The 16,664-nt window shown below is 39.5% G+C and overlaps 2 protein-coding genes across 9 annotated transcripts in view; both read left to right on the top strand.

Annotated features, from left to right (window-relative positions):
- Positions 1–796: 796 nt before the first annotated feature.
- Positions 797–9,497, top strand: kat5a (K(lysine) acetyltransferase 5a). Of its 2 annotated transcripts, XR_004899139.1 has the most exons (17): positions 797–923; positions 1,004–1,070; positions 2,110–2,178; positions 2,330–2,466; positions 3,339–3,407; positions 3,494–3,676; positions 4,280–4,450; positions 4,546–4,620; positions 5,914–5,976; positions 6,268–6,516; positions 6,620–6,709; positions 6,803–6,943; positions 7,080–7,173; positions 7,297–7,456; positions 7,571–7,652; positions 8,259–8,458; positions 8,495–9,497. XR_004899139.1 is itself a non-coding variant. In XM_031320282.2 (16 exons), exons 1-16 carry the CDS (start codon positions 894–896, stop codon positions 8,391–8,393), a joined length of 1,815 nt encoding a protein of 604 aa, XP_031176142.1. In that variant the 5' UTR covers positions 797–893; the 3' UTR covers positions 8,394–9,497. The 2 variants fall into 2 exon arrangements, 1 of the variants encoding a protein (XP_031176142.1); XM_031320282.2 differs by having other exon boundaries at positions 8,259–9,497.
- A 3,334-nt stretch (positions 9,498–12,831) lies between these two features.
- Positions 12,832–16,664, top strand: part of zmp:0000001168 (signal-induced proliferation-associated protein 1) — a 32,780-nt gene continuing 28,947 nt past the window's right edge. For 5 of the 7 annotated variants that reach the window (XM_036008666.1, XM_031319938.2, XM_036008667.1 and 2 more), the window contains exon 1: positions 12,832–13,190. The gene's annotated coding sequence lies outside the window, so the exon portion shown is untranslated. The remainder of the gene's footprint in view (positions 13,191–16,664) is intronic. The other 2 variants (XM_031319943.2, XM_031319942.2) reach the window with 1 other exon arrangement.

Consider the following 16,664-nt stretch of genomic DNA (forward strand, 5'->3'; position numbering starts at 1 on the left):
TACTATGTGTGAAAATATGTATTTCATCTCGACATAATGAGGCTTGTGCCTGGTTTGATTTAAGTTTTTTGGATGTGTGCACTCTCTTTTCTGGTTGTTTATGAGTACTGCATAGTCATCAAATGGGCTTTAATTGATTAAACCCTATGAGGCTGCAGCACCCCGAGAAAGATCGGTGCACTCATAGACCAATCAGGTGGTAACAATCCTAATTCAGAGTATAATTGCCATAATGGCGTAGGTCAGATCCACATCCCCATGACCACGAGGAGCCGATGTGGGGCTGAATCAGGGTCAAGGAAAGAGAAGAGAGCCCATTCTGTTGAGATCAGGTCTGAGAGTTGATGCCCTTGGCCTCACAGCAGCACACACTCAATACCCACCAGAAAACATTGTAAGCCCTGAGTGTAGACCGGTTTGTGCTTTCGGAATAATTTTCACTACATCTTCTTCTACGTTTTTGTCATCATTATACGTTCATACATTTCTATGTGGTATTACACAATTATAGTGCTAAGCCTAGTGGTTATCGCTAGGCCTATATTTCAATTTACAATTTTCGAAGTTGGACAAGCTTTTGGACAGCACATAGTTATTACAATGACTATCATTGAAATGCTGTTAAAACAACTGTAACCTGGATGTCTAAATATTTTAGGCATATTTAGCCAACATGGATTGATAAAAAAAAATTCAGCAAAGTTCAGAAAGCTCACCAATGGATGTATTATACTAACTCACCTGCCTCTTGGGGAACACTCCTGCTTCTTTCTTCCGGGTTGGTTTTCCGACTTCCGCTCACCGCATTCTTTCAAGAATTTCCATCTTGCATTTTATTTTATCTTTGTTGTGGACCGGCATTTTCCCACAACACCCTGCTCCTGCTCTCACAGATGACGAAAATGGCGGACAACGCATCATCGGTAGGTTTTTGAGAGATACAATTTTATTTTAGAGACATTGACCAGTTTCGGGATGAAAATTAACGTATTATTTTCAACAGGTCGAGATTGTTGAGGGCTGTCGCCTCCCCGTTCTTCGTAAAAACCAAGAACACGAGGACGAATGGCGTAAGTATTGTCCGGTTGTTCTTCCAGTGCTAAGCTAGCTAATGCTAACAGACGAACCTCAGCTGTTGTTATCAGACGCCACGGCCTCCAGTTAAAGCACTGTAAACACTACACTCACAGGGCACACATGTAGTTGTACCATGTGAATGTAAGTGATTTGAATGCTTGCTAAAACCACTGTTACATCCAAGGGACGTTTAAAAAAAAAAATAAAGATACAGTTTATTGGGAAAGACCATTTGACATCAGACTGTTGTTTACAAATATAAAACCGATTGTTCAGGTTAAATAGTTGGTTTCCTAATTGCAGATTGGCTCACTTATAAGCACTATGTTTGGGCTAAAGTGGTTCTAATGGTTCTGACAGCTCGGAGGATGAGAAAAGTAAGACAATAGTTAGCCAAAATCAGTCCTGCATCTAAGTGACACTTTCTCAGTTAAATTGTTAATGTTACGCTTCACAAAGGCCATTATGGCAGCGTTACTACTCATTTTTAATAAGTGACATGATATGTTTAACCCCCATCTCCAAGTGGGTTTAAATTAAAGCACTAACTAATAACCAACACGTTTGGCCTTTTCTGCAATTTATTTTCTGTCCGTTGACTTATTGAGTACTAACTGTTTCAGCACTACTTGCTACCCTAGGTCAGTGAAAGCTACATAAATCCTTTAACCCACAATATCTGTTGACTGTTGGTTAATCTGTGATGTTTTAGCAGCTATTTCAAGGTGGGGGGCCACATCTCTTCTGACACCTTGGCTAAGAAGAGGATGGTTCTAAAATAAATAAATAAATTGTACTTACATATGGAACTTTGTAGTTTGGCTTATTTGAAACTGTGTACTTTTATGTGATTGTCGCTGTTCCGAGTTTGAACTTTCATGGTTGAGTGCACTTATTGAAAGCCGCTTTGGATAGAAGCATTAGCTAAATGAAATGTAATGTCAATGTAAGTCATTGCCCATCACAATAATTTTGTTAATTTGAGTACAGTTCATTGCAAGTTTTAATTTGACTTGTCTTCTTTTCTTACAGCATTGGCTGAAATTTTAAGTGTGAAGGAAGTCTCTTCGAGAAAGCTTTTCTATGTTCACTATATTGACTGTGAGTATAGTTTGTTACTAATTATTATTATTATTTTTAGTTTGTTTTTTTTACATTTAAACTGTTAAAGTCACTTTACAGGCTGAATTCATTTCACAGAAACATCACAAAAAATGTCTTCTTGTTTGTGTAAAATTGCTTGTGTTAAAAGTCAACAAGCGGCTGGATGAGTGGGTCACGGGGGACAGGCTGGACATGAAGAAGCTTCAGTTCCCTAAGAAAGAAGCTAAAACGCCAACCAAGAATGGTCTTTCAGGCTCCCGTCCCAGTTCTCCAGAGAGAGAAGTGGTAAGCATGTGCTACGCCACCAAACGTTTATTTCAAACTCCCATCATTGCAACAATACACTCGGGTTTGGCAGCATCCCCATTGTGAAGACACTAGTATATACAATATAAGCCTTCAGTTTACATCCCAGCAATTTGGCAGCTGTAACAGCGACTGAGTCATTTTAAAAGATGGCTCCAAGGTAGGCCAGTGGATGCTATAATTGTTACATGAGTAAGATTAGTCATGTTTCAGACTAGTTAGCCCTTTGCATTGCTTCAATGTACTGACAGCATTTAAAAGTTAAATTTGATGTCAAGCTCAATTACTGTGTTATGAATATTGCTAAGTGGATCATATAAACTGTGTGGTGTAGATTATAACAAGTTAGATTAGTGTTTATAATAAGCAGTGGTCAATTCTACAAGCAGCACAAAGAAAATAATAACTTTTGTTTTTAGGAGTTAATCATTTTCACTGGTGGTTGTTTTGTTGAACAGAAAAATTTAGTGTAACTATATAAGCAACCATTTACATGGTCATTTTACTAATATTTTGCATGCTGCTTTAAACAACAATTTGTTCAAATGTACCAACACAATATCTGATGCGTTTTCTAGTAGTATGGGGACAGGATTATATGTTCATTGTTTGTTTTTTTATAATTAACTTAGCCTCGATACTTAAATAATTACATTTTAGCAATACATTTAAGGAGTGCGTGATAAGGAGAACTCTCCATTTGTTTCAGTCTTACGTTTTTTCTATTCATACTTCTACAGATCTTATTTAGATTGCCCCAGACACTGTTCATTTTTAATGATGTTAGTTATCATTAAAGACACTCAATGTCAGTTAACCCCCTTCCTTCTCTTCCTTTCTGTTCAATACAGAGGAAGAGTCTAGATCTCAACGTACAGTCTACCACAGCTCCTTCCAGAGGCAAAACCCTCCCCACACCGGTACAACTTGAATTGACACTTTTTTTCGAAATGACTGAGACCTTGTTTAAACCTGGTGTTAACGTGCAACCTTTGTGATCATACAGCTATCGGGTCATGCTGAACTGCATGGGAATCCAGAAATAAACAACCATGAAATAAAAAAGGAAGATGCTGATCCGGTCGTGCAGATCACATCTGGAAGTGCTTTAACACACAGTGTAACCAAATGTTTGTCAGGTGTATGCACTGGACTTGTCAAGCCACATTTCAACTTCAAATCTTTCAAGGTAGCTGGTATTCTCGGTTTATGTTGTAATCTCTCATGTGCTGAAGATGGATTATTCTATGAGATTTCATTGTCTGCAGGTGTAAAATAAAATATATATATTTTAAATCACATATACTAAAGCAGCTAACATAATAAATCGCTCAACAAGGTAGGAGTGGAAAGTTGTTGATGCAGGCAGTTTTGACTCCTGAAGACACATTTTTAGTTGTAAGAAGGGAGTGGCAGCTGATCTGTGTCTCTTGCATCTTAATACCAGGTTTCAATAGGGCCTTTACATTGAACTAGTTTAAGCTGGAGATAAACAGAAATTGGTGAAACCTGCTTAATGTGATATGCTGTGGCTATTAACCCAGACACAGTCTTAGCTCATATCAGTGACTGATAGAACAGACTGCAGATAATATTAAGATGGCACTGCTTCATGAAATAAAACTGGAATACCCAGCTGCTAATGAGTACATTGCTCTGTATTTTTGAAAACTCGAACCGATCTATCTGGAATCAAAAAATCATGTATGGAAACAAAACCTGATTCATTTAAGTATTTGGTCGGTCTGTACTCATTTTGAGCACAATGTCTAACGACGTTTGTTTCCTGCAGAAGAGGAAAGTAGAGGCCGTCCCCTTGGCGACTCAGGTACCCCCGGCCACCCCTGTGCCCTCCCTGCCAAGTTCAGCTGAAGCCTCTCAGGCATCTGTTTTTCCTGCTGTGAGGGAGACCAACACCTTTAAATCCCGCGAAGAACATGAACAGATCTCCTCGCTCACAACGGTAAAGAAAACGGTCTCGGAGTCTTAAATGTTTGAGTTTTTTTTTTTTTTTTTTTTAAACTGGCTAACGCTTAACTTATCTCTTTAAAACGATAGAACGGCACTGCCCGACGACTCATCCCCCCGCAGCCGGGGAGGAAGAGAAAAGCAAATTGTGGCGGAACGGACGAGGTATGTAACTTCAGTATATTTAATCTTCACAATCAGCTTATTATTTTCTTATTTAAATTGTATACCTTATGCCCTTTTTATAAAATGAATGATTTTATCTTTTTATTTTGAGCACTGCAAACATAAACATTTATACAGTATAGTTTTACATTCTAAACCTAAGTCAAACACCTTTTTTTATGTTCATCATCTACACCAGTATTAAAAGCCAAAAGGACCACAGATACTGCCTGTATTAATAGGAGCAGGATTAAAGTTTTTGTTAAATCCCAAATTTAAGAAAGTAAAAATGTATTTCTCACATGAATTCTTTGTTCTTCATTACAGTCTTAAAAGTGACAAGCTTTTCCACTGTGCTACTTTCTATATACCTATCCTTAGAAAACACAAGTAGCCTATACGAGTATGTTGACACAAATATGTTCAAACCAATACTTTTAATTTGTTAATTTTGCGAGGACATTACACATCACAACTCCCTATTGTTTGGTTACATGTTTCTGAGCCTAAAATCTATTTTGTTTAGACCTGCTTAATTTTGAATTGGTTAGAAATCAACATAATGACCAACAAAATACCAGCGACTATCGGGGACATTTTCATTTTTCGATATCTACTAATTGTTGCTTTACATTAAGTTTCTCGTGTTGAATTTTCATGTGGAGTTAAATTGGTTTATGCTGACCTTTTTGTTTTGCTCCATTTAGAAATGAAGTGCTGTGGCTGAATTGATTGATGCAACTTTAAAATTTATTTAGTCCTTTGCAAGCATATTACACCAAAAATAATGTATTTTTAATTCATTTTGCATTACAAAATGTTTATGATCTATGACAAAATACTGATTGTAGTCTATTTTGATTAAAAAAATATTTAATGTCACTAAATGAGGCAAAAGAAATGTCCAAACAAAGCAGGTCAGACCTGGATTTTCAAGGTTTCTACTCACTGTCAAGCTACTGGACATGAGCAGCTCAGCTGTTGTGTAGCAAATTGCTGCAGCTTCCTCCCACGTTCCTCATCTCTGATGACAGAGGCCAGCGGCTTTGTCATATAAGTTAACAACAATCTGTTAAACCCACATGTAATAATTGGTTGAATGTGTGTATGTGGTGTTTGCTCTTTTCCTCACTGTTCATTCGTTGGCATCTCTATCACTACTTATGATTGCCAGTATTGCTGGCTGGCAAACAAATGTTACACTGAAGTTCAATATTGCTTTTCAGTCTGCCCTTTAACCAAATCGTTCCGTGTAAATGGGAACCATTTTGTTTTTGTCTCTTCTTCTGCTAGATGATAAAGGTTTTGCAGTATAACAACCCCCAAACTGCCAGTGTCTTTCTACCACCACCAGAGGTCTGTTGTACTTCCTATTATTGCCCATCGATTGTCTGTTTCTGCACATTCAGCTGGGCCATAGTGTGTCCAATAAAATGAAGGCATTGCTTAATTCAGCCCCAACCTTTTGGAGTGTGTGTAGGTTGTTTAAAATATGTAACATGTATAATGTTACATATTTAAAACAATTTAAATGTGTAGAAATCTTAAAATCACATTTTTATCACGCATTTTCTTTTTAGCACAAGTTTTAACTACTTGAAAATAACTGCAGCAAGAGTGTCTAATGTTCACATTGTTTACCACCAGGATTCCCAAGACAGTTCGGACGGCATCCCGTCTGCACCCCGCATGACGGGCAGTCTGGTGTCTGACCGCAGCCATGACGACATCGTCACCCGGATGAAAAACATTGAGTGTATAGAGTTAGGACGTCACAGACTGAAGCCCTGGTACTTCTCACCGTACCCACAGGAACTCACCACATTGCCCATCCTCTACCTCTGTGAATTCTGTCTCAAGTACCTCAAAAGCCTGAAGTGTCTGCAGAGGCATTTGGTAAGAATCATCAGTATGTCGCCGCCTTAAGCCCACCTTAATCTCTCGCTGCTTAGGTTGTTGCACATTGCACTCATCCATTTGTGTCTTACATCTTTGACAGACAAAATGTAATCTAAGACATCCTCCAGGCAACGAGATCTACCGCAAAGGCACCATCTCCTTTTTTGAGATTGACGGCAGGAAAAACAAAGTAAGTGATACATGGATATTTTTTGCTTTTTTACAGCATTTTGTTGTTTTTTCTTTTGTTTTGGATCGTTATGTCTGTTTTTATTTTTTCCAGAATTATTCCCAGAACCTGTGTTTACTTGCTAAGTGTTTCCTGGACCACAAAACCTTGTATTACGACACAGACCCTTTCCTCTTCTATGTAATGACAGAGTATGACTCCAAAGGCTTCCACATAGTGGGCTACTTCTCTAAGGTACCAAAATTGTGCGAATCATTTTGAATTACTGGTACCGTGTGTATGTACAGTCCATTCATAAGGGCTTGGAAACAGTCCTCTATCTAAACAGGGGTTCCCAAAACTAAACAAAATGTTTATTTTCTGTGTACAGGAAAAAGAGTCGACTGAAGATTATAACGTTGCCTGCATCCTGACCTTGCCTCCCTACCAGCGGAGAGGCTATGGCAAACTGCTCATTGAGTTCAGTAAGTGTAGTATCAAAAACGGTGGCACAATGTTCAGTAAATAAAATACACGTACATTCAAATTCCTTGGACATTTACTGTGCTCACCCGGGCTAATCTGTGCACTGTGTTTGTATCTGTCAGGTTATGAGCTGTCCAAGGTAGAAGGGAAGACGGGCACTCCTGAGAAGCCACTTTCTGACCTCGGCCTTTTGTCCTATCGCTCCTACTGGTCCCAGACCATCTTGGAAATTCTCATGGACCTTAAACCTGACAATGGAGAAAGGCCGCAGATTACCATCAAGTATGTGGCTCTTGGCATTTTATTTTAACCTTTTTAATTGTCTTGAATACTTTTCAGAACAGCAGTTCAATGATTGGCTCACTTTTCATTTGACCTTCTTTTTTTAACCTCCAGTGAGATCAGCGAGATCACAAGTGTAAAGAAAGAAGATGTCATTTCAACGCTTCAGTACCTCAACCTCATCAACTATTACAAGGTTAGAGACTAGCGCTGTGTTCCATTTTTATTTCCTCCATCCTCAACCCTGCCCTTTCTGATGAATTACAACTTGGCTGTGTAAATTAACGGGGCAGTGGGCCCCCCCCCCCCCCGCCATCAACCCTTGAAAGCCTTGCAAATAACTGAAATGTAAATGGATAAACAGCCGGAGTTGGTAACTGGATGCCATCCACTGTAAAACATGAGAAGCGGTAGACAAAATACTGGCCCGCACTTCTGTCAGTAGTCTTTACACAACTCTCCATTCACCTGTTTCAGATGCTTTGAATCTTACATTTGTGGATGTTTTTTTTTTTTTATGTAATGATAGGGAGAAGCATTGTTTCAATTTTTCTATCAAATAAATGTTTGATGACAGTTTGACAAAAGGTTTTAGTTGTTGCTAGTGTGAAAATCGATTCAATAAAAAAACTGCCATCACTGATGAAATAAGCAATATGTTACAGCAAAGCACAGGCAGCTGATATAACACACTAGTGATATCAGATTACATATTGATGTAGCCAGATGTGTGGTTAGTTTTCACAAAAATGTAAATGCAGTATGCTCTAAAAAATGTGACTGTCTTGTCTCTTGAATCTAGGGTCAGTACATCCTGACTCTTTCAGAGGACATTGTGGATGGGCATGAAAGAGCAATGCAGAAGAGACACCTGCGCATAGATCCAAAATGCCTTCACTTTACACCTAAGGACTGGAGCAAGAGGGGCAAGTGGTAGTCATTGAGTTCCCTCCCCAAACTGCCAGATAGCAGACTTGAAGCAAACAGTGGATCAGATAAAGGTTTTTGTCGATGTTTCTCACCGAGAACCTCAAAACCTTTTTGAACCCAGGACTCCTCTTCAGATAAGAAACAATGAACATAAATTGAGATGCATACAATTTTATTGTGAAATATTCATTATGTATTGTGAATCTAAAAAGCTCTCAAACTTGGTGATAAAAGAGAGACTTGTTAACAGTGACACCGCCAACAACACACCTTCTACTGTGTAAAAGATCCTGTTAATGACCAACATTGCGTTCAAAGTGAGATATGTTTAATAGTATAAATTAAAGCTTAAATTGGCAAACATTCAGACCACCTAATGGAAACAAGAAAGGTTGTTAAACAATAATTTGAATTTTACAGTGATTTGCCTTATCTGTTAACGAGTCCACATTATGTAGAAACCACAAAGGGGATTTCTTTTCCTTAAATTCAACAAGGAAATGTTTTCTTTTGCTTTGGCCAATACAAACAGTGTGTGATTTTGTCTACATCTTTTAGACAAAATCACAAAAAAGTGGCGTTAAAATGTTTTCGTCAAAATTATTAATGCACCCCAGAACATGTCAAACTCATTGTGACTCTGTTCAGTGACATCACTTTAGTTTGTCATTCTACATATATTTAAGAAACCTTAGTTGTTGACAAAAGTACAACACTTGTAGCACTCTTTTTATTGTCTGAACAGCACTCCAAACTCTTCTACTTTGAATATAGATTTTTGTACAGTGTGCAGGCTTCAAAACATCTCTCAAACCTCTCCGTCTGGGCATGTTTGAATTGTTTTGAAAACAATACCTATGGTTACACTCGTACTTATTAACTGACTCAATGCAAAATGTATTGTGAGGGTAGGTAAAAGGAAAAATATTTTCAATTTCTGTTTTGGGAGAACAAAATTAAAAACTCAACGCACAGATAGTAATTTTCAGTTTATTGTGATTCTCCTCCAGTGCCTGAATTTTATTGTCTTTCAACTAACAGGGAGAACAGATGTTCTTGTGGTAATATGGTTCACTTGTATAATAATTAAAAAAATGTATATTCAAATACACAGCCAGAACACCTTGTATGCAGACAGAACATTCGAAACTAGACATCAAGATCTACAGTTATGTTGCTTAACAACCAACATGGTCAATTCAGGTTTGTTATCTTACAGTAGTAGTTCTGCTTTTATTTCCCTATGTTTTAAATAGTTGGAAGTATTTATGGTCTTTGTTTGTGATCATTCAGGTGAATCTTTTTTCTGATAATCCTGTGTCATGATGGTCTGTACAGTGTGCAATGAGACAAATCAAGTTAAACACATGTTCCCTGTAACTGTACATACTGAACCTGATTGTAAAAAAAAAGAAGAAAAAAGCTTAGACAGAAGCCATGTTGAACTGTTAGAGGAATGTAAATTTTGTGTACAGTTGTATTAGTGTCTTTTTTACTTAATGTAAACTAACTGGCTGCACAATATCAACAAGAAAAGACCTAAGTGGTATCTTACTTTCAGTTTGTGTTGTATGTTTACATGTCACAAAGTATGTTGAATTTACCCTGTTGAAATATTTAGTATATCTTTAAGTAAAACATGGTCGAGAGTATGATTTGAACGTTTGATATAAAAAGCTTGTTGAATTGATATAAAACTTCTTAAAAACCATAAAAGTGAGTCATAACCCTCATTTAATGTGCAGTATTTCTATTGACAGAGGGATCTATGTTCAACTATAAACAGGTAAAACAAAAAAGCCAACCAATGATTAACCACTGATGAATGTCACTAACAGTATAGACATTTCTGATGTTACTCTATCAAATCTGTAAAATGAATCTCCATGCACAGCTGTGTAGAATATAACTGGGATCTGTTCGTAATGTGAGAGATGATTACCTGGAAAGATAAAATGTACAGAGATGAAACCAATGCAAAGTGGATTTAGGATTGACATCCTCTCACAGCAAGTTTGCATGATAGCCACCAGGGGGCATCATTATGAATCTCCCTCCCTGTGTGTCCAAAATTGCATTTCCAAAGTTTAAACGACAAGCTAAAATTAGAAAGTAAATGTAATAGTGCAACCTGACTAGCCTATTGTAATTCTATTGCAGCTGGCGAGGGACATTGGAAATCTGAACAACAAATGGACACCTGCAGTGGATCGAATTTGGTTATCCAAACTACAGGTACATGCACAACTAATCAAATATGCTAAACCGTGTGAGTAAACTCAATGCTGCGTGAATAAGTTAATTAAACGTTTCCTAAACTAGTTAATGGCTGATGCTGACCCACACCTTTACAGTAGGACAGAACAAGGTAGGTAAACCGCTGACCGTGTAAAACCTTCATTAACTTCTTCGGCTGCAGGGGTAACACGTGTTGGGTCTCTGTGGACTACTCGGGCTACTCCGCACTGGTGAAACTCATCACATCACACCCATTTTCTTTCTCCACCAGCCCAGGACCGAGAAGAATTTCACACTAATCTAATGTCCTCACCACATCACTCATTTGGGCAGCTCTACCTGACATGTAGTAGCTAAATTTCCTCATCCTGATTCCAGACTGGTGGCAGATTGTGTATTATCTAGTCCTAAGTGATCCTAGTGTGTGTGTGTGTGTGTGTGTGTATATATCTGGTTTCATGTGTTTTTTACTCACAAGGCAATATATTCACCAGAGCTGAAAAGATCAGTCGATTTATTGATTAGAGCAACAGAAAATTTAAATATTTAAAGAAAAGTATTAATAGTTTAAATCACTTTTAAGGCAAAATCCAAATATTCTCCAGTTTCAGCTTCTTAATGTGATGATTTGGTTTGCATAAGATTATATAGCCTACTTAATATCTTTTGGTATTGGACAGAGGACAAAAGTTTTAGAATGAGCCTTGGTTTTTATTGTGCTCACGGCTCAGAGTAGCTCATTTTCTGTCATTGTTTCAAACCGCATGTCTCCAGCATGTGATCCACCATGAAATGTAATTTTACATACGATTTTCATTTCTTCGAGGTCTTAGTGGGACATTTCCACATGGTGTCACTGTAGCCCTGATTGTCCAAAATGACCTCTGGTGTGACCAACAGTTTGAAAGTCTCAGACCATCACAGATCATGCTCCAGCAACTGTATAGTATACCATAAATAAGTCAAGTGTAGATTGTATTAATGAATGGGATATAATCTTAGTCAGTTTTAAAGTGGTCAGAATAATCATATTTTATTTTATAGTTCATAAGATATCCATGAGCTCCACATTGTTGCTTGGTTTAAATATTTGAACTTTCTAACTCTTGTATATGAGGAAATGGATTGTTTGGTCATTTTTGGTTTGGTTTATTTTTTAGATGAAAACAACGCTGAATGCCGGAGGAGCAGACAAACTCCCAAAACACCTGACCGCTGATGAACACACACTGAGGTATGCTTGTTTTTAAGAAAACTGTTACTAACTACTATCAACTAGTGCCTCTGTTTTTATTTCTCTTATCTCTTCAAGGCACACACCACCAACAACGCAGGCTTCTCCTCCTCCCCGCCCCCGCCCCCAGACCAGAGCCACTGACCTGGTAACACACACAGCCATATGGTACGGCCATGGCAGCACTCCATACAGTAATTAGGGGGATGGTGCCGGACACTTGGCTCTGCTGCAGCGTAGGTTAAGCACCATGATCCCTCTTTTACCCTGAACATCATTAAGTGGTTTACCCAAATATTCAGGTATGTGTTTTATAAGATACAGTGACTGTTGGGGAAGGAAAGCTATGTTATTCACTCCTGTGCTCCCATTGTTCTTTAGCAGGTTGATTGTTTGTTATGGTCTCGACCCACACTGGCTGCGTTTGGGGAGGACACAGAGGTCTCTACAAATAAACAGACTCACACACACACACACACACACACACACACACACACTGCCATTTTTACCTTTGCCCCTGAGTGCTTTTGAGCCTTTATCTCTCTCTCAGAAATGTCAGTTTTGGCACAGAGAAATTAGGCTTTAAATGAACACATTATATTATGTTGTTATTGTGATCACTTCTTTTTCCATTAATATAACAGTAAAAGAAAGATAGAGAAATCTTGTGAGGTGACTATCTTGATTCAATGTTGCATCAGCATCTAATCTACCACATTTCTGCTTGTGCGTGTAATGTTATTATATGAGGTTCTTGGGTCCTTGATTTAGCACACTGTTAAATGTACAGTCTTGCCACCGAAGCATTTTGAATGCTCAGCTTAAGACACAGAGAGCTCTCCTCTTGGCCGCTGCTGTCCGTCGCTGCCTCAACCTCTCTCTGACAAGGAGATGAGGAGGGGGGAGGAGAAGAGAGAGTCCGGGTAAAGCTGTGTGTGTGTGTGAGTGTGAGAGAGAGAGAGAGAGAGAGAGAGAGAGAGAGAGAGATACAGAGAGGAGAAAGAGGGGGTTGGCTCTAGTGTGATGTGAATGGAATAGAATCAGCGCGAGAGGGAGAAAGAGGGAGGAGGACAGCACAAATCAACCTGCCTCTTGACTTCAACAACAGAATAGAGGAGCCGGTAGACAGAGATCGGGAAGTGTGCGTGTTTTATTTTTATTTTTGAAGAGAGGAAGAGAACGGCAGACAGGAGGAACTGAAGGAGGAGGAGAAAGAGCCTCACCGTGGAGATAGATAGCAGAAAAATGCTGTCATGGGGAGAGCAGGGGAGGGAGTCGGCAGAGAGGAACAGGATGAAACAAGGCAGGGTCGAGCAGAGCTGAAATGTGGAGGTAAGCCTTTTCTTTCTCTATTGAGGTTACGGAGAATTCACATTCCAGCCTCCCTGTGTCCTCTTTCTGACGATAATGAATTCAGATCGATGGATCCACACCGTGTATGTCACATACCTCTGTATAGGCATGCATATGCCCTTATACTCACACAATCCAACCAGAGACAATGTATGAGAGCAATAGAGGATATGAAATAATGGCTTGGCAATATCATACCACCACCCAGCTTGTCCTCTATCTGCCTCTCTGCCCATTGTGTTGTGTTGTCAGCTCTTTAAAAATGCATTTTACTCAGTGAGCCCTGTGCATGCCATTTACACGCGACAGTGTAGGTTTGAATCCAGCTCGCAACCTTTGTCGCATTTCATCTCCGGCCTCCCCCTCCTTCCCCTCCTCCTCTCCCGACACTAGCCCCCCCATCATCTTTCCTGTCTCTCTCCATTGTGCACCCTCCAAAGAGGCAAGATTGTCTTAAAAACGATGTTGTGACATTGTCAAGAAGCCACTGCGAAACCTTGCTGTAGAGCGCTTGTGGGTGCAGGACTCAGAGATGAGGGCAAGGTGGAGGGAGGAGGGGAGGTATGGATGGAGGGACACAGAGAATGAAAGAGAGACAGAAAGAAGATGCAGGAACAAAAAGAGGAGCAGGATCTTTTTTTGTAAATACATATTTTCAAAGACAAAAAAAGCCATCAGGCATGCGGTGTGTGGGGGATTTGTGTGGATGAAGAGCATTGTAACACTACTGCTTGTGATGATGATGGAATGGAGAACCACAACCGGAATTGGGGTGTTGTTTTCAAGGTGGCAGAGAAAAGGAGGGATGCGGGAGTCAGCCTCCTCCCCCCTCCTCACCACCCCCTGCACTCTCCAGTTTAGGATGGGGCTGTGTGTTAACGAGACGTTAGGGTTTCAGGGGAGGGATAAGGCTGCTGAAAGGAAAGAAAGGCAGGGATGGAGAACTGGGGGGTGGGGGGGAGTGGCAGGGGGGGGAGAGACAAGCAGCTTACATAAGCCAGTGCACTCAAAAGACATTTAATTTACATTGAGCCACATGGATCCTCATTCAATGTGGTGTTCACTGTGGTTGACATCAGCATTTGAAACAATAAAATGCAGTTCGACCTGACATGATGGAAGGAAGGCTGTGTGATAACTGAAAGTGACTTGATAGCATTGTGTTTGTGTTCCTGGCGAGACTGGCAGCAGGGTGTGATGTTTTTCATCAGGGTCAACTTTGAATGCGGGATTGTGTAGGTGTTTGTGTGTCCACCTTGTTTTACTGTACCCACTGTTATTCTTCATGGTAAATGTTAAGTGTGTCTGCATGAAGTGCACTGACATATCGGTGCTAACAGTATGCAGCCTATTCATCTAACTCAACTGCGGTTGACTTTGGCTCTGCTGTCTTCCACTGCGCTGCATTTAGTATGTATCAAAATAGTCAAATTCTCAGTCAAACAGTGTATCAATCAAACACTGGCCGTACCTTAATCCCGAGTCCTTGTGTATTATTTGATAGAGAAGGTGCACAGAATCAAAATGCAATTTAAAGGCCTTCTAATACCAGAATAACAGAAGCCTGTAGTCCATAATTTGCCATCTAACTCTATGAAAATGTAATGATAGATTTTTTTGGCCAAACAAAACTGCTTTATTAATTGCCCTCTCTCCTGAAGACGTGTATTCGAAGTCAAACTGATGGAAATGCACTCTATTGGTAAAGTAGTTTAGCAATTAGTGCCAATTGGTTTCCATTATTTTCCATAATTTAATCACCTCAAACAATTACATGTATGACAACAACTGTCTGCCTGCTATTAGTATGTGAGTGGTGATGAGAGATAAGAGATGTTTGGATTAGGGCTGTAACTAACGATTTCATTTCAGAATTTATTCAGTGAATTATTGATTAATGTGTTGTTCTCAATTAATCTTTTAAGAGTTTGGCTGCTAAAATCATAATTTTGCAAAGCACAAGCACACATTGCTTGTTTTGTCCAAACCCAAATACATTTAGTTTACTTTCACATTTACTATCACATTTAAGAAGTTGGAGTCAGTTTGACTAATAATTTCTGCTCCAATTTGGATACTGTGACATCCAGAATATGAGCACATTTTGAGTTTGATCTGGTCTGGATACTTGACATGGTGGTCAGTCCTAATGAGGTTTCTGCATGAATGTATCCGTCTGTTCTTCAGTCCAGCAGCAGTGGAAGTGGAGGCGACACAGTTGTTTGACACGTTTAATATGTGAAACTGAACAAATCCAAAAAGACTCTTACTTTACCCGTACTTTTTTGTAGTTCGAGCTCATAGGTATAAACTGAAGTGCCCATGACAAAAAAATAGGCATACATGCACAAGAGTTGCACGCATTTTGAGTGCAATAATTTACAACCGAGGGGTGTCTTTTCCTATAAAAGGCTTCTTCTGTGGTACTATTCCAAGTTGAGTAGGAGGGGAGCAGAGTCAGATGAGACTCTTGAATCGATCGGCCTACTTTTATTTCCTGCACCAAACGAGCTAAGAGAGCTTGAGTGTATACATGCGTGTGGCATGTTGTGGATTCAGATTGGGTTCTTATTGTCAAGCAGAACAATTCAAATAACCCTAAATGCTCCCTCAGTCACTGCTTATGCAAACCGTAACCTCATAAAAAAAAGAAATGTCATTATTGTGAAACCAAATCACAGAGAGATACAAAGAATTGTAGAAGAGAGCTGTGCTGCTCTTGTTGTTTGCCCTTTGAAATGCAGGTGGAGAAGTGAATAACCTTTGTGTGCTTTACTCTGAATAATGATGACCACAGTTAGCATCACAGTTGTGCGGTAAGATTGAGTCACTGTCAGGGACATTAAATCTGGGCTAATATCTCCTGATATCTAATAATATCCTGACAGTCCAACAATCAGCAGTCTTCACTTGACAATACAAGGAAAATGCAGGTTAAATATTTTTTCTAAAGGTGCTTCCAGTTTGTGCTGCGCCATACAAGAGGGTCCATGTATGAATATTTGAACAAAATTTGTCCAAAATCCAGCACAGATACTAAATATCTGTATTCACACTCAGTCATTGAGATTGAGATGAAACATCTTGCAGAGTAACTAGGCAGATTTTGTTCTAGTCTGAGTCAGCATTGTATCATTCCTCTCATTTGGAGCCATTTTGCATGGCTACACCCCGGCAAGACTCCCTGGTGGGGGCTCAGCGAGGAAGGCAGTTGGACAGGCGGAGCCTTCTCCTCATCAAATGGCAGGATGCTGGCAGTGTAAGCCTCTGGGTGGATCCTCTTAGCTTGTGCTCGCTGTTGTCACCTGTCCCCCGTTGGCCACTTTGGTTTTTGTTCCGAGGCTGTTGCCCTTTTTTAGTTGTCCAGTGGTACGTTGCAGAGTAGTACTTCACAGTTGAGATAAATTAGCATGACAAATATTCAGAGAGATTGTTTTTATCATTTGGGGAGTT

This window comes from Sander lucioperca, chromosome 13 (genome assembly GCF_008315115.2).
Source record: "Sander lucioperca isolate FBNREF2018 chromosome 13, SLUC_FBN_1.2, whole genome shotgun sequence".
Lineage (NCBI taxonomy): Eukaryota > Metazoa > Chordata > Actinopteri > Perciformes > Percidae > Sander > Sander lucioperca.

Bases quoted from the DNA above. Each gene is read 5' to 3' on its own strand.
- kat5a (XM_031320282.2), top strand. From the start codon at position 894: ATGACGAAAATGGCGGACAACGCATCATCG. The intron at 6,944-7,079 runs GTACCAAAATTG...TTCTGTGTACAG, and splicing joins TAGTGGGCTACTTCTCTAAG to GAAAAAGAGTCGACTGAAGA. The intron at 7,653-8,258 runs GTTAGAGACTAG...TCTTGAATCTAG, and splicing joins ACCTCATCAACTATTACAAG to GGTCAGTACATCCTGACTCT.